The sequence below is a fragment of the Dromiciops gliroides genome, chromosome 1 (genome assembly GCF_019393635.1).
Source record: "Dromiciops gliroides isolate mDroGli1 chromosome 1, mDroGli1.pri, whole genome shotgun sequence".
NCBI classification, from domain to species: Eukaryota; Metazoa; Chordata; class Mammalia; order Microbiotheria; family Microbiotheriidae; genus Dromiciops; species Dromiciops gliroides.
Window position 1 is genome coordinate 294,273,229 of NC_057861.1, and position 26,475 is coordinate 294,299,703.

The 26,475-nt window shown below is 37.1% G+C and overlaps 1 protein-coding gene across 4 annotated transcripts in view; it reads right to left on the reverse strand.

The window, feature by feature from the left end:
• TPD52 (tumor protein D52) overlaps positions 1 to 26,475 on the reverse strand; it is a 128,036-nt gene that overhangs the window by 42,301 nt on the left and 59,260 nt on the right. For 3 of the 4 annotated variants that reach the window (XM_043975683.1, XM_043975682.1, XM_043975681.1), the window contains exon 1: positions 345 to 498. The exons of the other annotated variant lie outside the window; for it this stretch is intronic. In XM_043975683.1, the coding sequence (XP_043831618.1) occupies positions 345 to 483 (139 nt within the window). In that variant the 5' untranslated portion in view covers positions 484 to 498. Of the gene's footprint in view, positions 1 to 344; positions 499 to 26,475 lie in introns of those variants that run through there. 4 annotated transcript variants of the gene reach the window in all.

The window sequence follows — 26,475 nt, forward strand, 5'->3', positions numbered from 1 at the left end:
TTTATATCAGAGCACGACAACAGACAGCATTCTGCTCTAAAGACAAAGGCTTTTAGAACTTCCTCTTTACTTTTTAATTATCAGCTCCATGAATTCATAATAATCCTGTGAAGCAGCTCTAGGCTAAAAAAGCCAACTACAAAATCTCCATTATCATAAAGAAGCATTCTTCTTCCAGAAATCCAGAGAGATGTATCACTTATTTGTCTTGACTCATGCAACAACATTTCCCTACCACTGAGGCATGCATGTCCCTACATGAGAAAAGACTTCGCCATAACCCCATTCAAGGTTGAAATTTTATTATAAACCTACTTTTGTACAGAAATAGATAAGATAGTTACCGAGTCTCTGTAGTGTAGGTGATCCAGGTGGAGATGTATTTACACTAGGAGACAAGTAGAGATAGTTTTTGTTCACTCCTGAATCGAAATCAAAGGGTGATTCATAGTCTTCATATAAGTCCATCTCTCCACCATCCATTCCAGGAAAATGAACAGCACATGGTCTTATGACAGCATGCTTCTTCTTCCATTTAGCCCGAGGCACATTAGTCTTTGCTCTCTAGGCTGTACTGCCTCAGGAATAAAAGCAGCCAGTGTTTCAATATCCTGCTTTCCCCCACAAAGTATTCTATTTCCTTTTCAAACCCTTGAGAGCCACATGACTAGCAAATATAACACCTGTTTAATAAGTGACTGGTCCAGAGCAATCCCAGGAGCAGCAGTTAATTTCTGTCAACAATGAGTAACCTGGGCAGGGTAAAAACGAATATTCTTCAGTAAACAAAGAGAAGCAAACTCCAACCTAACATATAGGTACACATTTCTAAAAGGTCTTGCCCATGACCATGGCATTTCCATTTATTTAAACAAACACTGTCAGCTGACCAGAACTCCACTAGAAGAGCCTTAATCTTCTAGGACAGAAAAGGATTAAGCGTCAGTAATCTACTCTAAATGCCATCTGGGTAGTGCCACCCCCTCCCCCATTATAACTGAAATTCCAAGTCCATAGCAGCTTCCTGGTTCTTCGAAAGCCTTTCTAAAGCCTTTACTTCATGGAGTTGAAAGATAGGCATTTCTACAACTGCCTTTTCCAACAACTAAATGGTTTTAATTCTATTTGTAAAGCAGAAAAGACTGGGGGGGGGTCAACTTCTTAAATAAAACTCTGCTGCTACAAAGCTATAAGTATGGTGACCCTTCTTTGTTTAGCTGAATTTTGTCTCTGCAGGTGTCAAATTTAACCTGCCAAATTATACAAACTTGTGAAACCACACAGGAAAAACAAATCCCTCCTTGCACAGCAGTCCTTTGACCACCATCTACAGTTAGCCAACATGAATCTAAACTGGTAACTCATCATTCCTGATGGGAATCTTTTAGCAGAGCACTCCTCGGCTAAAAATGAGCAGTGGAATCAGCTCCAGGTTCTTTAACAGCCTCTGCTTAGGCAATGGGCCACAGTGTTTCTGGTGGTTTTGCACCACACAGTTCATCTAATATTATTTGTCCAGAGAAATTCACTATAAATAAAGCAGTCTGTAAATAGGCACAGAGCAACTATAAAATGAATAAAATGGGCATTCAACTCTTTCAAACCAGGTTTGAAAGAATGGGTGTCAAGCACGTATAACCTAAATCTGATTGCTTACTGCCTCAGGGAGGGGGGAAGGGAGGGAAGGAAGGAGGGATAAGATTTGGAACTCAAAACTATAAATAAAAATGTTTATTATTTTTAAAAAAAGAATGGGTGCCATGATGGACCGAATGCCTATTTCTGAGGATCTGTCTAGATGAACTGAGAGGTTTATCCCCAGATTCACTACAGTGAGATGAATTTTTTGCCCAGAGAAACTTTTAACAATGTTACAAAAGGCAGCAATTTATGTGGGCAAAGGGAATTACTATATGAAAGGCACAGTACTAAATGCTGTGGGGCATACAAAATTACAGTTATCCCTTCCACATCTGACTTTCTCCATCACTTATCAATATATTATGGATTGGCACAAGAAATTAAATGGGAATTTTGGAGAACTTTTGCAGAAGCCGCAGGCAACATGCAAAGGATAGCAAATGACACAGAAAAAGCCTAGAAACTCAGAAATGTACAAGATATATGTATAGTGTTGTACAATATCAACAAGTTTTATCTTTTAATACCATGATCTCTGGAACAAAGGGAGAGCCAAAAAATTTTACACAGAATTTCCAAATAATGGGATGTAACAAACACCCCTAAGCCCTCCTTGATGTGGAGCGGAGGATTGTAAATACCCTCAAGAAATTTAGTCTAGTAGGTAAGACACCTACACTAATTAATACAAGACAGAATGTAGTATATTAAAGAGACTAAAAAACAATATTGTAAATTATGAGAGACCAGTTTTATTCAACGTGATCAGGAAAGTTTTCACAGAAAAGGGGCACATTGGAACCAAAAAAATAGATAAAATTCTAAATAAAAATAAATTCAAAAAATGTTAAAGTCAGGGAAAAAAAGAAAAAGGATCATCTGAGTTGGTCCATACAAGACTTCTATAATTTTAACAGATGATGCATATTGGAAAACAGGAAAGGATACTGAAAAGGAGAAGGAATTTCAGGAAAAGGAATCAATGACGTGCAACTATACAGCAGCTAGGAAGCACAGATTAATTTGTGGCACAACCACGACTGATATGGAAATATTTTTGCATGACTTCACATGCATAAGGGATCTATTGGTTGCCTTCTCAATGGGTAGGAGAGGATCTAGAGGGAAGAGAATTTAAAACTCAAAATTTTAAAATATTAATTCTAAGAATAAATGATTGCTTTAAAATGATAATTTGTGGCATGATGAATAATCTAGCTCATACTTGTAGTGATAAAGATAAAACTGAAAGGTACAAGATCATGGAGAGCCTTAAAGGCCATGCAAAAGAATTTGGATTTTATCCAACAGGCAATGAAGAGCCATGAAAGGTTATTGAGAATAAAATCATCAAGACTGTCCTTTAGGGAAATTAATCTGGCAGTACTGTGTAGGATGATTTGAGGCACAGAGAAACCAGACAGAAGCCACTGGAGCAGTCCAAGTGACTAGTAACCTTTTTGGTCAAGTATAACTTTTAGTTTTAGTAAACACTACAAAAAATTTAAGATGTCTAAAAATCACCTAGACCAGGAAAATAATGAAGACCAAATTAAATTTAGGCATAGTATCCAGGAACATAAAATTGACCTAATAAGCAAACATGCTTAGAACATCTATCAACAGAAGGAAAAAGTTGTACAGGTTCAAAAAATTAAAATGCTCATTCCCTCAAAGGCCAGCAGGGGGCAGACATGGAAAAGGTTGAAGCAAACGTCAAAAGTACCATGAACACAACAGATATAAAGCATACAACATAATGGGCAAAACCTATTTAAAACCACAAATTGCAAAACAAAAAAAGGATAGTTAGGAATTGTAAATATAGAAAATATTCTATGCATGCACATATACATGTGTATTTGTGTGTGTGTTGAGAAGATGTGGTCTAAATTTCCTAAATTTCTGAAGTTAAATGCTATTAAGAAACTTTTCTTGGGGGAAGGAGGGTTGTGTGATACTTTAAAGACAGATGGGCTCTTACTTATATTTCTTCTTAAACTTGAGAAATATTGCCACATCAACTGCTTTACTCATGATACTGAAGTGCATCTGTGAGCTTGCTGATGTGGGTATTCCTTCCAATGATACCCTAAAACATCTGTACCTGCCCATCCTCTAAGACTCTTGCTCAAGACTCCACATAAATTATTGTTCTCTAAGAAATGACAAGCAGGATGATTTCAGAAAAACATGGAAAGACTCATATGAAATGATGTGTAGTAAAAGTGAGCAGAACCGGGAGGACATGGTGCACAATGACAGCAGTATTTTTCTATGAGCAATTGTGAATAATGACTTAACTACTTGTAGCAATACAATGATCCAAGACAATCCCAAAGGACTAATGATGAAGCATGCTATCCACCTCCAGAGAAATAATTGATATGGATTGAACACAGACTGAGGTGTGCTCTTTTGCTTTTACTAGAGTCTTTTTATATAAAATGACTAATATGGCAATATTTTACATAATTGCACATATATAACCTATATCTGATTGCTTACCACCTCAGGGAGGGGGGAAGGGAGGGAGGGAATGAGAGAGGGATAGAATTTGGAACTCAGAACATACATGAATGAATGAATGAATGAATGAATGGATGGATAGATAGATAGATAGATAGATAGATAGATAGATAGATAGATAGATAGATAGATAGATAGATAGATAGATAGATGGATAGATAAAGGCCCCACATAAGTTGGCCAGAGAAGGACCACTCACTGCAATGTCATCTGCTGAGAGAAACATCTGGAGGACCTCACTATATATAGATAATGCTTCTTTCACTTGTGCTGGACCTCTTCTATGACACTGAAGAGTCAACAAGACCCAGATTCACATTCCACCTGTGGTACATATTGGCTGTGATCCTTGACAAATCATTTAACCTCTCAATGCAACTCTTTAATATTATAAGTTGAAAAGAAGGTGCTGTGTTTCTGGAACAAATTTTCTCATCTCAGAGTTTCCCCATAGGAATTAAATCATAAGAATAGTCCTGAAACATATCCCTATCTCTTGATATGAATGAGCAGAGAGGGTCCCTAAAGATTCATACTTGCATGTTGTTTGATTCTCATGTGTTTGTATATAAAATTTTATTCTCACAAAAATATTTTATATAGGTTAGATGGGCTGGCAATTACTGGTGTTCCCTCAGTCACCTTTTTTAGTGCAATACTAATACCCAGGATTGTTGTGCACAGTTTTGGTGTTTTTCCTTCTCGCTAATACTTTTAGAATTTCTTTCTCAATGCCCTAAAAATTCTCTCTCTCCTGTGAAAAAGATCTCCTTCCTCAGTGTACGCTTGGTCTAATCCAACTGTTTTTCCCAATACTGCCCGCTTTAGCGCCATTTCTAGGTCTTTTCTCCACATAGCTGGGATTGAGATGGTAAGTATAAATGGGACTTCCACTGTCCTGGATGGTGAAAAAAGGGATTATTTTAAAATTCTTTTTGGATAGTTTTTATTTTTCATCTGTTTATTATCCCCTTTTCACTTTCTCCCTTAAATTTCCTCTAGATTTCTGTTGGTGGGAAGCGTTTTCATCAAGCTTTCTTTAAACTTGTTTTTCCCTTTCCCCTCTCATGAGGCAAGGCGGCTCACAATCTTGCACCATCCTTCATAAGATTTTACAAACAAGTTGGTACTCTAAACCAGTGTAATACTTAGATACCATAAATCTCCATTTAACAGTTTTATTTGCTGTTAGTGACACTTTTTAAAAGTTTTTAGATCTCTATTATGATGACTGATTTTATATTGGTTAAACTTCCATAAGAAATCTCTACTTTCCATGTTCACTGTGATTACTATGATCAAGCTGGAGTTGGATTAACTGCATGTTGCTTTTTGCTCATTTTTATTAAAACTTTCAGTTTCGTATTCGTTTTTATCTTTGTTCTAACAATTCAGTGATCTGATTGTATATCCACAGCTGATTTACAAATGATTCCTACAATTATAACAAGTCATTTCAAGACTCAACTCAAATGTCACTTTCTGCAGTAGTCCTTTCTTGAATACACTCCTGAGAGTAAAAGGGAGAGAGAAAGAAAAAACAAACATTTTTATTTAAATATTATCTCCCTCGTTACAATGGGGACTCCATGAGGGCAGGGTCTGTGGTTTTTCCTTTATTGCCCCAGTGCTTAGCTTAGTGCCTTAAAGTAAGCTTGTAATAAAGACTTGCTGATTAGTTGATTTCTAGCATGTTAAAAATATATTCAGGGGCAGCTAGGTGGCGCAGTGGATAAAGTGCCAGCCCTGGATTCAGGTGGACCTGAGTTCAAATCCAGCTTCAAACACTTGACACCTAATAGCTGTGTGACCCTGGGCAAGTCACTTAATCCTCATTGCCCTGCAAATCAAAACAATAACAAATCCCCCAAATTCTACTAAAAATATATTCAATTTCATTTTCTGTGGCATTATTCAACCCTCAGCTATATAACATGTCAAGATTCTTTTCTCTAAGAAAGTGTTCATAATGTGCAGGCAACCATCTTCATCAGATTCTCTAGAAACCAGAAGTCACTGGCTGTCCTCATTCCTTATATCTGAACTGTATTTTCTGACATAATATTCACCCCTTGCATTCATTTATGCTCGCCTTTGCACTGAAAGGATATTAAAGTATATGTTGATCTAATTGTAAGGATCTCACTGAATTCTTGGCCACATTTCTCTATCTTTTAATCCTTTGCAACAGATGTAGTTACGGATGTTGCTATTATTTTCAAAATGGTCTTTTTGAAAATATTTATCATGAACACTGCCTGGTACCAAATGTCCGATGAAATTAAGTTTCTTGTTGCCTGTGCATGCCTGATAAAACCAACTCTGCAAATTACTTTGTTTAAATTTATGTTATAACAACAACATAGGAAAAACAAACAACTCTGAAAGACTTAAGAACTCTGATGAATGTAATCACCAACCATGACTCCAGAGTATCTACCATTAATGACACATGCTATCCACCTCCTGACAGGGAGGTAATGGACAGGGTGTGCAGAATGACATGTGTATAGTTGTTGGACAAGGCCAAGGCTGGAATTTCTTTTGCTTGACTATACTTATTTGTTACAAGGTGGTTTATTTCATTTTATTTTTTACAATGGTGTGGGAGTTGGGGGAAGAAGTGAAAGAAAACTGATTTTTGCCAATTAGATACAATTTATTTTTTTTAAATAACAAATTACTTTGTTCATCCCTCTCCAAGGAAAACCTGTGAGGTATCCTTCCTTTAGATGCAACTTCTTTCAATTTTCTAGTAGTTTCTACAGAAGTAATATGAAGATTGATACGCTTCAATTCTTATAGTAATATGACCATTTGCTCATCACTGGGGAAGAATCTCATCTTTAGAGGGCAAACAAGTAAACTCATAGACAGTTTAAAAACGTCTTTATACTCTCTGTTCACTTTTCTGTGGTCTCATAATCCATATCGATCTTGAGTTTTATTAGAGGTATATATAAAAAAATCAAGCTACCTTTTTAGAACTCCTCAAAAGGAAATATGTTGTTATTTCTCAAGAGAGATAAAACAAAACAAAAAAGAGAGAGATAAAACAGATTAGTTAATCATTTTATGTAAAATCATTTCTGTTGAGATCTAAATAATAAAAATTATTACTAATTATTATTTATTTTAATAAGTTAGCATTTATATCGTGCTTTAAAGTTTGCAAAGTGTTATACATGTGTTCTCATTTTGTCCTCATAACAACCATCAGAAGTAGGTGCTATTATTAACCCCATTTCACAGATGAGGAAACTGAGGCAAGCAAAGGCTAAATCACTTGCCCAGATTCACAGAGATAAGTGTCTGCGCAAGGCTTTTCATTTGGGTCTTCCTGCCTCCAGGTTTGGTGTTCTTTACATTATGCCACCTAGCTGCCCTCTGGTATGTATGGTATACATACATACAAGTTTACCATATTGACTTTCCATTTTAGAAGAATCATTTTCTATTTTTCCATTGATTTATATGATTATTTCAAGGATGCTTTATACCTCAGTTGGCAATGCCTCTTTAAACTTGATCCCTAAGTTTCACTTTTGTGACAGTGAGCAAAGATCTTTACCTCTCTGGGTCTCAATTTCCTTATCTATAAAATGACTGTCCTGGATTAGATGCTTTAAAGTGCTTTCTGGTTCTGCTAGGATTCTCAAATACAAATCCCAAAATTAATGCCCCCCCCCCTTTAAAAAAAAAAACAAACAAACCAGGGGCAGCTAGGTGGCGCAGTGGATAGAGCACCGGCCCTGGAGTCAGGAGTACCTAAGTTCAAATCCAGCCTCAGACATATAACACTTACTAGCTGTGTGACCCTGGGCAAGTCACTTAACCCTAATTGCCTCACTTTAAAAACAAACAAACAAACAAAACTATAGGGCACTGCTATTTAAAGCAATATTTTCATAAAAAATTTTTATAGAGTTAATAAAGCACATAAATTATGCAAAAATGAGTGATTTAGAAACAGTGTAACGTGAATGATGTCCCATTAAATCCATCATCATCATAGTGTCATGTTACCTATGTCAATATAAAAATGTGCTTGACTTATCCTAACTTCCTGAATAATAAATGGAAGTCCTGTATATTCTCTTATCAATAGAGTTAGAGAATGAATTTCAACATGAATGAAAAATTGTTTCACACTGATGTGATGATCTATATCTATTTAGGAATTTATCACTATTGGGGCAGCTAGGTGGCACAGTGGATAGAACATCAGCCCTGGAGTCATGAGGACCCGAGTTCAAATGCAACCTCAGACACTTGACACACTTATTAGCTGTGTGACCCTGGACAAGTCACTTAATAACCTCTGTCTACCTCAATTTCCTCATCTGTAAAGTGGAGATAATAATAGCACCTACCTCTCCCACAGTTATTGTGAGGATTAAAATAAGATGATTTTTCTAATGTGCTTTGCAAACATTAAAGAGCTACATAAATACTATAAAGTATTGAGGTTATCAACCAAACTTGCTAACGATATCCCTGACTACCAACACAGGTGTATTTATTTCTTTAGATAATAATCTGCTATCTTTGTTCCCAATGGCCCTCTTAAAACAAACTATAAACCCTTGTAATTTCATCACGGTCCAATAGTTAAAGCAATAGAACACAGGAAATAGAAAGATCATAATTTTTGCAAAAGTTCTCTTGTGATGACCTAAAAATTCCACTAAGCAAGTAAGTCAAGCTGAGAGACAAAAACCATACTTTATACGCCAGGCCCTGCATGAAGATATGGATATATACAACCCTCATATATTTAGAATGGTGTCTCTCCCAAAAAGAGGCTTTTAAAGGAAGGTTCTGGAATGGTTTAGCATAATAATCTCAAAAGTATCAATGAAGTGAAGTGAGAAGGGCCATGCTCTCTTTTGTAACTGGGACCATTATAATTGTATTTTCAGAATAAGGTAATTAAGGGTCCAACGCAAAGGTTAATTTACATTGGCTAAAATGACAATTGTTCTTGGACACTGATTCTGAGGTTTGTGGTCTAGCCAAATCAGACCAAGGTGGTTTGTGTTCATTTTGTTTTTTTTTTTTCCCATCAACTTTTCAAAAAAGTAACTGGTGGGGGGCAGCTAGATGGCGCAGTGGATAGAGCACCGGCCCTGGAGTCAGGAGTACCTGAGTTCAAATCCAGCCTCAGACACTTAACACTTACTAGCCGTGTGACCCTGGGCAAGTCACTTAACCCCAATTGCCTCACTAAAAAAAAAAAAAAGTAACTGGTGGAGGTCAGTAAGGACCTTTGACACATATCATGGAAAGAACGCAACTTGGGATTTGGGGTTCTACTTAAAATCAGATGGGGAACAAAAGGAACCAACTTCATCTAAGAATATAGATAAGGGTTCGTTCAATATTTATGCTTTTACTGTGCAAACAACCTCATCTAAGAATGTAGATAATGGTTTCTTCAATATTTGTTCCTTTACTGTGCAACAAATTGTTTTAAGCAAGCCTGGGGAGGGAAATTTGTGGCCAAAATATATTTCTAAATAAGCAACACATATACAAAAAAGGAGAGATAAGATGACTTGACACTCCCTCTCCCAAAAAAATCTATTCCAAGAACCACATAAATTTATCTTTTCAAAAAGCACCTGATGCAAAAGATAAGAAAAGCTAGGCTAATGCTAACAAAAGTTAATCATACTTATGATTATGTAGCTTACAGCTTCTGGGGCTGGAAAATGGGAAGAAGAGAGAGAAGTGGGAGGAAAAGGGGATGGGAGGTGGGAAGCAAAAGAAGCTGAAGGCTTGTGCAAAAGAGGAGTAGATATAGGAAAGCTGTTCTAACTGCCCTAAGTCATCTGCTAATAAAGTTCAGGAACTGAACTGCGGTAGCAAACAGAAAATAGTATTAAATTAGGGTAATACCATTTGATGCTTTACGCAATTCCTGCGACATTTCAGATGGGCCACAGAAACTCTCATACCACTGGGACACCCAATCCTAAGAGCAACCTACTCACCAATACTAGAGCCCCAAATTCCAAACTGAAATGATGCCAATGATGCCAAAAGAACTGATTCCTAGATAATGCTGAAATGGATACATTCTTCAACCCCAAAAAGCAAATTTAATGCTACTAGAGCTATTAATTCTAATAGTTCCAACCAAGGTCAAAATCTCGTTTCCTCCACCATTGCTGCAAATAGTTCTATAACTACTATTGGTGGCAGATCACTACCCATTTCCCCCCACTGGTTCATCTTCCCCAGTCTGGGTGTGTCAGTTCTTGCCCTGTCTTATTGCTTAAAGCAGTAACCTGATTTCACCCAAAATGAACAGACATAAAATGTAAAGCTCACGACATTAACAATGCCACAGCCCTAAGTTCCAATATGATTTATATGTGGGCAAGTAAATCTGACAAATCAGATTTAGATAAATGTATCACTCTCTCCAACATTCACTGAAACAGGTTTATAGTATGTTTATGTAGTTAACACTGTTCCTATTTTAGTGTCAATTGAAGTAGAAAATCCTGAACATACCATCAAAATATCATGGAAGGCTGATGAAATATAACCTTATGAAAAAGGATCTCAATGTTTTTTAACGTTTTTAAATAAAAAGACTTTCTGTCATGATTTCTCAGGGTCCACAGGAAAGACATTTGAGACAGTATGACTTGTCATGACTTACCTCTCCAAGTTTTAATAAACTTTTTGAAAGACCGATGTGTGATATGTTTCTGAAAACCATTCAAATAATGTCACTCTAAGAAGGACTGGCCTTCCAAAATAAATGTTTTCAGTTGACTGACATTAAAAACTCACAGGGGAACTCTGTTAGGTACTGGGGAACTACAAAATTCTAAAAAAGACATATTAGATTAGTAGGCCCTGGTTCTGTTTAAAATACTCCCACACAATTATTCCAGGAATCTCAGGATGCACATAACATTGATATCACTGTAAGTCCTTCCCAACCAGTTAACTAAAGTTTGCAAACTTCTACCACCAGTAAGGGAATTCCAGGCATGTTTCAATAATACTCCAAAATCACATGTGCTTAAAACCAAGTTTACTTCAATCTCAAGTATACATGAAACCAACTCCAAGACATAGATTTAAATAGCCATGGTTATTTTTCTATATCAGTAAAATCCTTACATATACAAGAGCCTGAAGTAATCAGTAATAAAGCACATACCATAAATATTCTAGATCTTCCTACAGATTTAAGCAAATTGTTAACATTGCTAATATTGGCTAAGAACTACAACATCTGAGGCCAGATGACAAAATATTTTTCTTTTGAAGGCCAACCTTAAGAATATTGGTGCCACAAGTAAACTGTAATGATTGGAATGGCGCCACCTGCTGGAGACTTACTGTAGAAAAGCTCTGCCATGAGGAAAAGGCCTCTGAGGGCAAGCCATGTGGTCAAGTTCCTTAGCGTCAGGAAGTGATATTTGCTGGTGGGTACTGTCTATCAAGGCTACCAGCCAATCAACTTGAGAAGCCTCCAATTTCTGGGAGGAGGACACAAAGTAGGAAGGGGATGCTGGTGAAGGGGTTCTGTCTCTTTTTGGTTCCTGACCTCCCCATGGTGGGTTGGATGATAGGGTCTCTTAGAAATAGATTTTTTACCTTTCTCTCTGATCCTAATGTTCTTTAATAAATACTTAAACATTTAAATACTCTTGCTAAAGCTTATAATTTATTGGCAACCACTCATTAGATTTTAGATAGTATAACTAGAATTTTAGCCCCTTACAAAACAAAATAAAGCAAGTTGCTCTAGAACCAAATTCAGGACTAAAAAAAATCTACAGAAATTATCTCTGTCTTTTGGCTGAAAACTAAAGACATCTTGTTTCTGAATTATCTTAAAAATAAATCTTATATTGATAATAACAGATTTTCCTCAAAGAGTTTGTGAGCTCATTATTGAATAGGTATTAATCCTCACAACTGGGTTTCTTTTTGGGGGGAGGAGGTGGGGCAATGAGGGTTAAGTGACTTGCCCAGGGTCACACAGCCACTAAGTGTCAAGTGTCTGAGGCCAAATTTGAACTCAGGTCCTCCTAAATCCAGGGCCACAACCGGGTTTCTGTATTGGACTTCTTGAATCCTGCCCTTCCAAATAGGTCCTTCCTTATTTTAAAAGGTTCAGACAAAGCAATAGTTAACTCCTAGTGGGGAGAGAAAAGGTTCCTTTAAAATGACAACAATAAGGATTTATTAAGTGCCTATAATGTGACAGGTACTATGCTAAGCACTTTGCAATTATTATCTCATTTGATTCTCACAACCCTGAGAGTTAGATGTTATTAACCCCATTTTATAGTTGAGAAAACTGAAGCAGGCAGAAGTTGTGACTTGCCCAAGGTCACACAGCAAATTCAATGTCTGGGAAGCCTACCTCGAACTCAGGTTTTGCTGACTCCCGGTCCGGTGCTCTATCCACTGTACCATACCTTTATTTGCTGGTGCTTTCTCCCTCCTGCCTTTGGGAAATGAGGTCCCACTACCTATCTCCTACCTTGTCCTCCCAGTTATTACTTTCAACTGAAGAACCTGGAACGACAGACAATCTATTGGCTCCAATCACCTTCAACACACATTCCACCAATGAGGAGTTCTTTGGGGTTGCCTGATCCCCTTCAAATAGCAAATAATTCCTGGGAGAGCTGAATCTATTCATCCTTATCTTAATCATCCAAGGGGAGGTGAAGAAGGACCACAAGCTTATGTTGGAATCTGTAATATTTGAGGGACACAGGTCCCAAGCCAACTGCTGCAGGGAAGGGCTTCAGGCTTGGGGCAATGGAGTAGAACACTGGAAAGAGGGGACTGATAAGATGAAAAACAAACTTAATTGACTTAGGGCAAATTACTGGAAAAGTAAGTAGCAGGCAGGCTGTTGAAAGAAGTGAATACCAGGAATCTGGACTTTATTTTGCAGACAATGAGGAAGGGCTTTGAAGGTTTTGGAACTACAGTGTAATATAGTCAGACAGGGGCAGTTAAGTGGCACAATGGATAGAGTCAAACTTGAAGTCAAAGGGACTCATCTTCCCAAGTTCAAATCTGGCCTAGGGCACTTACTAGCCCTGTGACCCTGGGCAAGTCACTTAACCCAATTCCTCATCTGTAACATGATCTACAGAAATGGCAAACTACTCCAGTATCTCTGCCCAGAAAATCCCAAATAGAGTCACAAAGAGTCTGAGATGACTGAAATACAACTGAACAACAAAAGGGTATTGTGGAGATTTACTTTGACTATTGTGTGACAAATAGGTTAGAGGAAGCAGTGCCTAAGAGCAGAATTCCTTAACACTTTTTTTTATGCAACACATCCTTTGGTGGTCTGGTGAAGCATTTGGATCTCTTCTCATAATGTGTATGTTTTTCTTTTTTTAATGCATAAAATACATAGGATTTTAAAGGAAATTACTTATATTGAAATACAGTCATAATACTTTATGAAACAAGTTCACAGACCCCAGGTAAAGAATTCCTGGTCTTTTGGTCAGGGGATAAGCTAGAAGATTATTAAAGTCATTCAAGTGAAAGATAATAAAGGCCTGAATTCAGGTAGTTGTAGTGATAGTGCAAAGAGATGAAAAAAAAAATCTCTCAGGGATAGAATAGAGAGGCCTGATTAGATTGGGAATGGGGATGCAGTGAGAGAAGAAAGAATGACTGAAGTTTGAGTCTGATTGCCTCTGAGAAAAGGTGGTGCTATCAACAGGAAAGGGGAAAGTGAGGACGATGAGCAGCTTGGAGGTAAGAAGAGGTGAGTGGTAAGTTCAGGTTTGGACACAGCTCCACGTTCAATGGTAAAGACCTTAAGCATTGTTTTCTTTGGAGCAAATGTAAAGTTACAGTTAAATTGTTAATGATCATTAACTAACCAGCCAACAGAGGTGAGAGAGATTTTACAAAATTAAGTAATGGCTGAATCATTATTGAAAAAAAATTTTTTTTAATCTGTTAGAATTCAGAGGCCTATGGCAAACAAAGATATAATGCCAAGGTCAAGTTTCTGCTCCTGCTTTTTAAAGTCTCTTTTGCTTGGCAAGAATTCAGCACCCAGCAGCCTATTTCAGCCCATCCCAGAAAGCGCTGCACCTTTGTCCAGATGTCATTAAAAACACCTGGGAGTTCTTGTCAGTTAACAGACTTGAAAAAGGAAAGGCAAAAAATGAAGATGCCATGAATGACTTGGGAGTACCAGGATAAAATTTCAAAGCTGGAAGAAACCTTAAAAATCATCCAGAGCTCTTCAAATAACTAAAATAAACATCACTAATCATTTATGTAAACATGATCAAAATGATGACAAGTTCTAAATTTAGATTAATCATAAAAGGATTGAATACAGATAGAAAGGGATTATTACCTTCTGGCTTCTGAATTTTTCAAAATGTAAAAAAAAATTCATTTAACCACAAAAAGATGCAGAAACCTTTCTGTCAGAAACAAATTAGGGACAGAAAAACATGCTAATTCAACAACAAAAATGTTTGTTAAGCACCTGCTGTATGCTAGGTGTCGGAGAGGTAAAGATAAAGATCCAACTGCCTCTGCTGAGGTGGTGTATAACATGCACATGTACAGTATAAGTAAACATACGTAATCTGAGGAAGGAGGGAGGAAATGTTAAAAGCAAAGGGAATCAGGAAGGACTTCTTAAAAGAGATGACACCATTGCTGAGCCTTGAAGAAAGCTAAGGATCTAAAAGGTGAATTGGAAGAGATTATGTTTAATAATGGCTGTCATCTATTTATATAGTGCTTTAAGGTTTACAAGGTGCTTTATGTATCTTATCTCATTTTTGATCCTCACAACAAACCTATGAGGTAGGTGTAATGATAATCCCCATTTTACAGAAGAGGAAACTGAGGCTAAAAGAGATTAACTGACTTGCCTGGAATCACAGAGCTAGCCTAATTTGAACTCAGATCTATCTGACTCTAAGTCTGGTGATCTATCTGTTTGAACATTTAGCTGCAGTCCAGACATAGAGAACAACTTATGTGAAGACATGGAGACAGGACATGGGATGAACAGTTGGGGCAAGAAGGGGGTTGGGGGAGAAAGAGACACAAGTAGCCCTTGTGTAGCAAGAACATAGTTTGCATTAATAATATCGAGTCTGTCTAGAGACATTGACTTGATGATCCCATTATACATCTCTCAGCCACTTTCATTTTTTTAGGAAAGGAAAAAGGAGAAAGGTTCAATAATACTTCCATTTATGGATTTCAACTTGCTCGAGTAAAAGCAGAAGAAATCATATAACTTTATCCTTAGAAGGAGAATATGAACACAATCACACACTTCCCCCCAAAATAAAATGGAATACTTGTAAATGCAACTAGTAACCACATAACCTGGTCCTAGACAAGGTTTATTTTTATCTGGTAAAGGACAGCCAGTTCAGTGTGTGCTGTCTCAAAAATCAACAGGGTCAGATCATATCAATCATCCAGTGTTCCCTGGATTACAATTACTCCCCAGTCAGCAAGGAGACAGAAAATAATTAGCATGCTTCTCAAAGGCAAAAACCCAGCCAAAAATTCACTAATGAAAGAAGAGAAGACAGACATAAGGAATACATCAGTACACATCCTACTGAAACACCTAAAGCTAAGTGCTAGGGGATGAATCTCTAGAGCCTCAGAAGAGATGGTCAACACAACCTGACAATTTAGCCCTTCAGAATGTAAAGTGGGGAGGTAGTAAAGGATGATCCACAATGTTCTGTGAGTCTACAAATCAAAAACCTGTGGAGTTAAAAATTCTTTCCAATTTAATTTCTCTTTTTTCCCATTTTTACTTAAGGTTTTGAGTTCCAAATTTTATCCCTTCTTCCCTCTCTCCCCTCCCTGCTCCCCAAGGCAGTAAGCAGATATAGGGTAGACATGTGCAACTGTGTAAAACTCCAATTTAATTTCAAACAAATCTTTATTATTGAATGTCATACACACATATGTACAAAACAATTGGGGGGAAGCAACAAAAATAGGATTGAAAACTTCTAATTAATTAAAAAAAACTCTGGATAGAAGGCAATATGAACAAGACAATTTTGTTGCCACCTTAGTAGCTTTAATATTTGAAAACTACTACTTTTTACTCCTTCTGAAAGTGCTAGTTTTTAAATATTAAAGTTACTAAGGTGGCAACAAAATTGTGTTGTTCATATTGCCTTCTATCCAGAGTTTTTTTTATTAATTAGAAGTTTTCAACCCTATTTTTGTTGCTTACCCCCAATTGTTTTGTACATATCACAACCTAGCTAATGGGGGAATGTTTTCCATGACTACTCATGTATAACTTATTTTGAAATGCTTGAGTTCTAGTGGGTAGGGGGTGGGAATGGAGGAAGAAGAGAAGCTGGAACACAAATTTTTTAAAAATTGATGTTAAAATTTGTTTTTACATATATTTTGGAAAATAAAATTCTATTCAATAAAAAATCAATACACAATAAAAAAGAATATCATTTAAAAAATAAAATTAAAAAATAAATATTTAAAAACTACATAAGGATTTGCTGCTTTATATAAAATTCTCTTTTTTTTGTTCTTTGTAGGTTGAAATGTTTGTTCATTATTTTTAAGTTCATAATAAAAATACGATAGCCAGAAAAAATTCCTAAAAGTGCTATCCCCTCATAGTAAATGACTCATCATCTACAAAGCACATACTAAAGATTTGTCCAGGAGTTCATACACTGTACATTTGGGCTGAACCATCCACAGATTGTCACCAAGTTCCCCTTATAACCTTATAACCAGTTAACACCACTACAAGATGGTCCAATTCATCTACAGCTATAAAATTAGAGATAAGCTAAATTGAACACACAGACACTAAATTCACAAACTCTGACCTTTGCTATGATTTCTTCCTGACAAGCAACAGAGAGATTTGTTATCTTAGGGAGTATACTTCCTGAAAAAGAAGAAAAGAGATGACAATCTAATAAATTTCCACACACTGGCTTTTTGTCTGTTTTTGTAACACAGTCTCAGAATACAGTCACAGAATCTGATCTTTAGATGAGGCTTTGGTGCTCACCTAGGTGAAGCCCCGTCAGAAGATCCCTGGCAAGCAATCATCTGGCTTCTGCTCAAATTCTTCCCATGATGGGGTAGATGCTACTTTAAAAGATAGCCTATCTAAAGTTTTGTTTTTATCTGTTTTCTCTCACAACCTAGCTAATGCGGAGATGTTTTCCATGACTTCCATATTGAATTGCTTGAGTTCTTGGGGTAGGGGGTGGGAAGGGAGGGAGGAAGAGAAGCTGGAACACAAAGCTTTAAAAATTGATGTCAAAATTTGTTTTTACATGTAATTTGGGGGGCAGCTGGGTGGTGCAGTGGATAGAGCACCGGCCCTGGAGTCAGGAGGACCCGAGTTCAAATCCGGCATCAGACACTTGATACTTACTAGCTGTGTGACCCTGGGCAAGTCACTTAACCCTCATTGCCCTGCAAAATAAATACATGTAATTTGGAAAATAAAATTCTAAACAATAAAAAAGATAACCTACCCCATCTTATCACTAATTTTTAGGAAATTCCCTTCTCCTAGAGAATATACTTCTATTAACACACTCTAACAGACTTAGCCTGTGTTGATAGAAATCTTTTCACATGAAGGAAGTTATACTGAGTGGTATAGCAAATACAGAGCTGGCCTCAGAGTCAGGAAGAGCTGGGTCCAAGTCTTACCTCTGCCATATAGCAACTGTGTGGCCCTCAAAAACTCACTTAACCTATCAGTGAGTGCCCCAAACAAGTCTCTAAGACTATAAATTGCAGAGAAGGTCCAGATTTGTATTAGCAAAGGAAGTCTCTTACTAGGTGCTCTCTATACCAATGAAATCAAAGTTTGGGAGGGAGGGAGAGAGGGAAGGAGGGAAGAAAGGAAGGAAGGGGGGGGGAAGAAGGAAGGAGAAAGGGAAGGGATCTGGAACTTGTTCTTTTTGGCAGCCACAACACACTATTTACTGATGTTGAATTATAGTCTGATACCCTACTGCAAAATATGAGGTTACATAGTCACTTTCTCCCTATGTAACCATCACTTCCACCATGTCAACAAGTCCTCCTTTTCAGACAAAATTAGGTTCTCAATAGGATTTTCTCATTTCTACCTTTTTTTTTGTTTTGTTTTGGTTTTGGGGTTTTTTTTGAGAGGCAATGGGGGTTAAGTGACTTGCCCAGGGTCACACAGCTAGTAAGTGTTAAGTGTCTGAGGCCGGCTTTGAACTCGGGTCCTCCTGAATCCAGGGCCAGTGCTTTATCCACTGCGCCACCTAGCTGCCCCCATTTCTACCTTTATCAACAGAAGAAGCTGTCAGATAGGCAGACCAAGAATTTATCAGACCTTCTGATCAGGGCCAAATGAGACCTCAAATTAATTTCCAGAAATCTAAAATATCCTTTCACTATCATATCTTGCCTCTATACCAATAGGATATGATCAGGACCAGTAAATCATCATTAGGGACCGGACAGGTTACATATAGTTGGTACATTTCCTCAATTATATCACTTCAGTTTCTCTCTCCCTTGGTCTCTATCTAAGTGTTCTTTTCTGGCTTCGTTCCTCCAAGTTCCACGCAGGTAGAACTGACATTCAAAGCTACTTGGACACATCTTCTCACTTTCCATCATATATTTTTCTCCTAAATTAATATCCTCTTCTATTATCCTATTCCAGTTGCAAATCCCATTCTACCCAGACTACATATATCATATTTACCTCTTCACCTTAAATTCTCAAGTCTCCATAGCACGACAGAAAGAAAGCCAGTCAGAAGACCTGGATTTTAATTCCAGTTCAGAACTTACTATCTGGCACTTACTTGACTTTGGGCAAGTTGCTATTCTGGCTTTAACAACAACAACAACAAAATGACAACCTCAGCACTTTCTCTGAAATCAGAAAATGGGCCCTTAGATGGCCTTTCCATCGGGTACAAACTCTGAGTGTCTTTTTGGCTTGGCAGTAGCTACATCCTAGGTTGCATCTGTTGGCCTCTGAAAACCCTGGGGTCCTTTCATGCCAAATCAAAGCAAGACGTATATAAAAAACATTAAATATCTTTTATTTATATATAAAATATATAAATATAAAATATAAAAACTTTGTTTAAAGGCCCAGAAACAACACACAGAAATAACATTAAAAGAAGTAGATTATTATTTTTAATAGGATAGGGATTGGACCTTTCATTTCACTGGTATATGGGACTGACAAATGAGAAAACTCTTCGCAACAATGCAGATCAGTACCTTTTTTGCAACCTCTAGACAGACAGCTGCCTAGAGCACTTAAAGGTAAAGTGACTTAACCAAACTCACGCATGGCAGAGGGGGCACTTGAACTCAAGTATTCTTGGATCCAAGTCAATTAATTCTCTGTTTCCTACATTATAAAACTCTGTTTGTCTTCAAAAGTCTGTCACAAGTAGTTTACTCTCAATATGATTTTCGTGTTATGTTTAACAGTAAAGGCTGGCAATAAAATGAAAATGAAAAATATTAATCATAAAATTGAATGAAATGTTCCCATTAGGAACAATTTTCTCACCAAGGTACAATTTCCTTACAAAATCAAAACAATTTTAAAGAAACAAACAAACCCAAACCCTGTAAAGTTTGAACCCCCCCCCCAAAAAAAAAAACACATTATTTTTCCTTCCTAGGAAAAAGATAGAGTGGTATAAATTTTCATTTCAGGGTTATTTCCAGATGAAGATATACTTTTTTCCCCGTCATATAAATTGAAGCTATTCAGTGCCAAGAAAAATCATGGTTAGGCAGACAATAGGCACAAATGAACATGAAAGTGACAAGACTTCTGTTTCCTATACAGGAAAAGAGGCCAGGTTGTATTCTGCTCAATTAAGAGATTATGGCCATCCAGACTTGGGATTTTCTCCAAATGTTTTCTATAACAAGCTCTCCAAGTAGTCTGATGGTGACTCTTCCTAATGCAGACATTAATCCCTGTAAACACTTTCCCAACGCTAATGAATGCCTTGTATAATAAGCAGTCAAAGCAAAGCTCTCCATCCAAACTAATCCTCAGAAAACACTAGGGACATACAGAAAATGTCATATCAATGTCCTCCGAGATTCAGTAAGTTGGTTACTGAGCCTTCCTGCTGCGATCATGTTTTCTTAGCATAAGTGCCTGAAATTAATTCCAAAACAGATCTGGTCTAGCACTATGCAAAGCCTCCCTTTAACACGCTGACCTTTTCTCTGTCCCCCTTTCAGGGAGGAAGTCTACTTCAGAAAGCTGAACAATGGCCTAGAACTTCAGCCTAAAGGCTTTATCCCCCCTGCCACTCATGTAACAATATTTATCAAGTGCCTGCTGAGTTCCTATAAGCCAAGGGACAAAAGGAGGATAAAGATATAGAGAAAAGTTAAACAACCATCTTGAGTTTCTGCAGCTCTTTATATTTTTCAAAGAAATTTTCTACATTATCTCTTTTGATCTTCATAAATACTCACCCTCTCCAGATTGGTAGAATTTGTATTAACATTTCTTTTCTTTTGTGGGGGACAGGGTGGGATTGAGACCTATGATTTCTTCATTAGTACAAAAAAATTTTCCATGAACGTCAACATCTCATCTTTAACTTTATCTTAGAGATTTGTTTGGAGTACTGAGAGATTAAGCATCTTTGGCACAATCACACAACTACTAAGTGGTAGAATTTGAACCCAGGTCTCTTACCCCAAAGCCAAGTTTCTATCCACTATTCCATATTCCTCTAATCATCCATTTGTAAATGTGGAAAGTGGAAGTCAGAATGTTTGAACAGAGAAACTGACTTAACCAAAACATTATATAAAGATTATTTTGATAGTGGTAGGAAGAATAATTGGAGAGAGAAAGTAAGTGAAAAGCTCTCTCCAAAACAAATTGTAGTAGCCCAAATGGGTGATAATATGGGCTTCTATCGTGATAGATGCAGTGGGAAAAGAGTGAATAGAATAGATTTGAGGAATGCTTCATAATTCTATCTTACTGGATAGGAGAGGTAGGGGAAAAGGAAGAGCCCAAAACAGCACCAAGGTTTCAGTGTTGGAAGAGACTGATTAAAACATCTAGCATCGGGGCGGCTAGGTGGCGCAGTGGATAAAGCACCGGTCCTGGATTCAGGAGTTCCTGAGTTCAAATCCGGCCTCAGACACTTGACACTTATTAGCTGTGTGACCCTGGGCAAGTCACTTAACCCCATTGCCCCGTAAAAATAAATAAATAAATAAATAAATAAATAAATAAATAAAACATCTAGCATCACTTATAAAAATAATAAAAACTTCAAGAGCAATTTTGGGAGTGAATGGGATTAGAAGTTTGGTTTTAGATATTTTGAATTTGAGATGCTGCAGGTATAGCTAAACTACAGGCCATTGGAGATGTGGGAATGAAGGTTAGAAAAAAAGTCAGGGCTGGGGAGATGGATGTTATACAGACTGAAGGAAGAATCCACAGGACTTCATTACTGATAAGAGAGGCACTGAGGAAAGAGGCAGCTATTACTTATCGGCAAGAGGACAGGTTGTACAAAGAATTATAAACTTCTAGAGCTAGGAAGAGCATCAGCAGTCATCTCATTCAATTACCTGATTTTATACATGTGTAAAGTAAGTCTTAAAGAAGTGAAGTATATAATCTAGTGGAGAAAGTTCTGAACTCAGTATCTGGAAGACTTGGGTTAAAATCTTACCTCCAATACTTTGTGAGCATGAGAGAAAACCAAAGCAACAGTGGCCATTCCAGCTGCACTTCAAACCAAGACACTGCAGACCCAGGGGCTCTAAGGTCCCTAGCACTCAGATGCCATCAAGAATCTAAGATCCAGTGGCATAAACCTCAAATATCTAGGGAGGCCTAAAGTCTACCAGAACTCTTAGAATAAACACATGCCAGGAGGTTTAGGTCAGCACAGGAACCAACTGACCCATGTGGAAGACCAACAAAGTCCCTACCCAAAAACCCGTTAGGGGTCTGAGCCTGATCCTGGCACAAAGCCTCAATTCAGGAACTAAAGCTGGAAAGATAAATACACAGAAAAAGACAACTACCATAAACAATCATTATAGATCCAAAGATATTAAAAAATCCAACCTAGACAGAGAAGGTAAGTCAATAACAGCCACAAGGAGCAACTTAAAGGGGAAAAATAGGATTTTCCAAAAGGAATCTATAAATACCTAAAAGAAAGCAAGATCAAAAATGAAACAAAAGCTCTAAAGGAAAACTAGGCGGAAAATAAGCAACTTAGAAGAAAATGTGGTCAATCTTACCCAAGGAATGAACTCCTTGAAAACTGGAATAGATCAAAAAACAATCAGTGACTCCATGAGACAAGAAATATTAACACAAAATCAAGTGACAGCAAAAAGCAGAAGAGAATGTAAAGTATCTGAAATGGGAAACAGATCAAGAAGAAATAATTTAAGAATAAAAGGACTCCCAGAAAATTAATTTTTTTCATCAAAGGCTCAATACTATATTTCAAGAAATCATAAATGAAACTGTCTACATCTATGAAAACCAGAGGGCAAAGTGAAAATAAAAAGAATCCACTTATCACTGTCTAAAAGAAGCCCCAAAACAAAAATTTTCAGGAATTTCATAGCCAAATTTCCATGTTTCTACATCAAAGAAAACTAATACAAGAATGCAGAAAGAAAAACTTCAAGTACTAAGGAACTATAGTCAAGATCACATAAGACATAGCATCTTCTAATATAAAGGTCTTGGAATATAATTTTTAAAAATATGTAAGCTTACAACTCAGAATAACTTATTCTGGGGCAGCTAGGTGGTACAGTGGATAAAACACTGGCCCTGGATTCTGGAGGACCTGAGTTCAAATCCGACCTCAGACACTTGACACTGTGTGACCTTGGGCAAGTCACTTAACCCTCATTGCCCCACCAAAAAAAAAAAAAAAAAAGAAAGAAAGAATGACTTACTCTGCAGCACTAAGTATAATCCTGGGGGTTGGGAGATCAAGGTGGAGGTGGAGAATGTAACAAAGGACTTAAAAGTATTCCTGATGAAAATATTGGAACTGAGTAAGAACTTTGAAATGCAAACAAAAGGCTCAGAATAAACATAGAAATGCCAATTTATCAACAAATGTTGTATGGGATATGAGGAGTTGTAAACTGATTCAACCATTCTATAGAGCAATTTGGAACTATGGCCAAAGGACTATAAAACCATGCACACTCTTTGACCACTGTTAGGCTGGTATCCAAAAAGAGATATAAAACAAAAAAGGAGAAAATGACCTATATGTACAAAAAATATTTATAGCAGTTGTTTTCTGGTGGCAAAGAATCTGAAATTATGGGGATGCCCATCAATTGGGGAATGGCTAAACAAACTGTGGTATATGATTATGATGGAATACCATTGTGCTATGAGAAATGATGAGCAGAATGCTCTCAGAAAAACCTGTAAAGACTTACATGAGCTGATGCAAAGTGAAATGTACTGTGTAAAAAGTAACAGCAATATTGTAAGGCAATCAGCTATGAATGACTTGGCTATTCTCAGCAATACAAGGATCCAAGACAACTATGAAGGACTTATGATGAAAAATGCTATCCATCCCCAGAGAAAGAACTGATGGTGTCTGAATACAGATTGAAGCATCATTTTTTTTAAGTGAGGCAATTGGGGTTAAGTGACTTGACCAGGGTCACACAGCTAGTAAGTGTTAAGTGTCTGAGGCCACATTTGAACTCAGGTACTCCTGAATCCAGGGTTGGTGCTTTATCCACTGCACCACCTAGCTGCCCTGAAGCATCATTTTTTAAACTTTATTTTTCTTGCGTTTTTTTTCTCTGTTTTTTCCACAATCTGACTAATATGGAAATGTTTTGCATGACTACACATGAAATAATATATTGAATTGCTTGCCTTCTTAAAGGAGGAGGAAGGAAAGAAGAGAATTTGGATTACAAAGTTTTCAAAGTGGATGTCAAAAATTGTTTTTAAATGTAATTGGGGAAAAATAAAATTCTAAATAAAAAGAAAGGTCAATTTATTTGAGCAATTAGAAGGTGTATAATGATGACAGACTAGCATCTCAACAGGAGTAGAAGAAAACAAATATCTCTTCAGAACCTTAATGTCTTCAAAGGGTACTGAAGGAGTTAAATCAGAACAGTGTGACAATGATGCAAGTATTCCCCAAATCTAGTTAAAAACTACCAGAGGAAGCTAGGTAGTGTTGCAGGTAAAGCTCTGGATCTAGAGCCAAGAACACTCAAGTTCAAATCCAGTCTCAGACATTTATTAAGTCATTTAACCTTGGCTTGCCTCAGTTTCCTCATCTGTAGGAGGGGGCATAATAATAGCACCTATTTCCCAAGGTTGTCATGAGCATCAAGTGAAATTAAGAACTTTACAAACCTCAGATTCCTATATAAATGCTAGTTATTGTTATTGTTAAGAAAATAGAGGACCTGCATATGTATATGGTGGGAGGTTGTAGATTGGTTCTTTTCTGAAGATTTATTTAAGAGTATGAATAAAAGGGAAAGTAAAAGGAATATATTAATGTAGAAAGGAGGAAGAAGGAAGTAAAACTTCCTACCCTCATAAGTAGGATGTGTAAGAAGTGTAAACAAACAATACAGGAAGGGTGGGGAGAGCTTACATAGGCTGAACCTCATTATTGTCTAAGCCAGATAAAAGAGGGTTTCACATATGTGCATATGTTAGCACAGGTATACAGCAGACACACATAAAAAGTAAGGTAAAAACACATCTGAGTCAACAGGGGAACAAGCTGCAATAGGGAAATGAAGGGTATAAAAGGGAGGATAATACCGGGAAGAGGCTAATTGTTAGCAAAACAATATTCCTACTTTTGCAGTGGGAGGGACTAAAAGGGAAGGAGAAAAGAAAAGAACTCAAACTAAACGACTGGTATCAGGAAATGACTGAACAAATTATGGTATGTGAATATAATGGAATATTATTACACCATAAGACATGATGAAACAGGCAAGTTCAGAGAATCCTGGGAAGTATGAACTGACACAGAGTAAAATGAGAACCAGGAAGATGATGCATGCCCACATCCTGATTGAGAGGAGACAGATTCAAGGTGCAGGAGACTGCCCACTTTGGAGAGGGCCATAGTGTGATTGTTTTGCTCGACTATGCTTATTTATTACAAGTTTTGCTTTTTTCTGTTTTTAATGGTGGGGCAAGGGAGGGAAGAGAGGTAGAGATGGCGATGCCAAAAAAAGAAACAAAGATGGGTTATTGAAATATTTTTAAAGTGCCCAGAGGAGAAAAGAAGGAAGTTCAGAGGAAAGCACAACAGTTTTGAAAGTAACACATTGAATTTATTACAAATTTTTTTCCCCTAAAGCAAGGAGTTTGGAATAAAAATTCAGTTTCATATGCAATCTTCTCTTTGTGTTCTACTTTGTTTATGGAAATGCTGATAGTGCAAAAGTTTTTTTGGAGACGGGGGACAAGGTGTTTAAGTTTAGAAAAAAAATATTTAAGACATCAGTGAATTATTATTATTATTATTATTATTATTATTATTAAGGTTATCCTGGGGCAGCTAGGTGGCGCAGTGGATAAAGCACACACCCTGGATTCAGGAGGACCTGAGCTCAAATCTGGCTTCAGACACTTGACACTTACTAGCTGTGTGACCCTGGGCAAGTCACTTAACCCTCATTGCCCTGCCAAAACAAAACAAAACAAAAACAACAAAAAAATTATTAAGGTTATCCAGCTAGCAAATGGTGGGACTAGGACTGGACTTTTGGTCTACAACCCCAAAGGTGTTCTTTTTCAGCAGAGCATGGTTGTTGGTTTTTTTGGGAGGGGGGGAGAAGAGAAGAAGAGCATTGTTTCTAGATCACAGGATCTGAGTTGAAATCTTGCCTCTGGCACATATAGCTTATGGAAACTTAGATAAACCACTTAACTTACCTGGGCCTCAGTTTCCTCACTTATAAAACGAAGAAGTTGGACTGGATAACTCTGAGGTTCCTTCCTAGCTCTAGAGCTATGTATGACCCTATACACAAAATACTACCCCCAAACCAAATCATCAGGCAAGTTTTATCCATTTTAATTATATAAAATATCAGGATTTACCCTTACTTCAACTTTTCAGAAACCTAAACTTCAATATTATCTTCATAAATAAGAGTAGCTGACTTGTATGACAATTTAAGGTTTATAAAGTATATATGTACATATTATATATTTCATCACTTGAGCTTCAC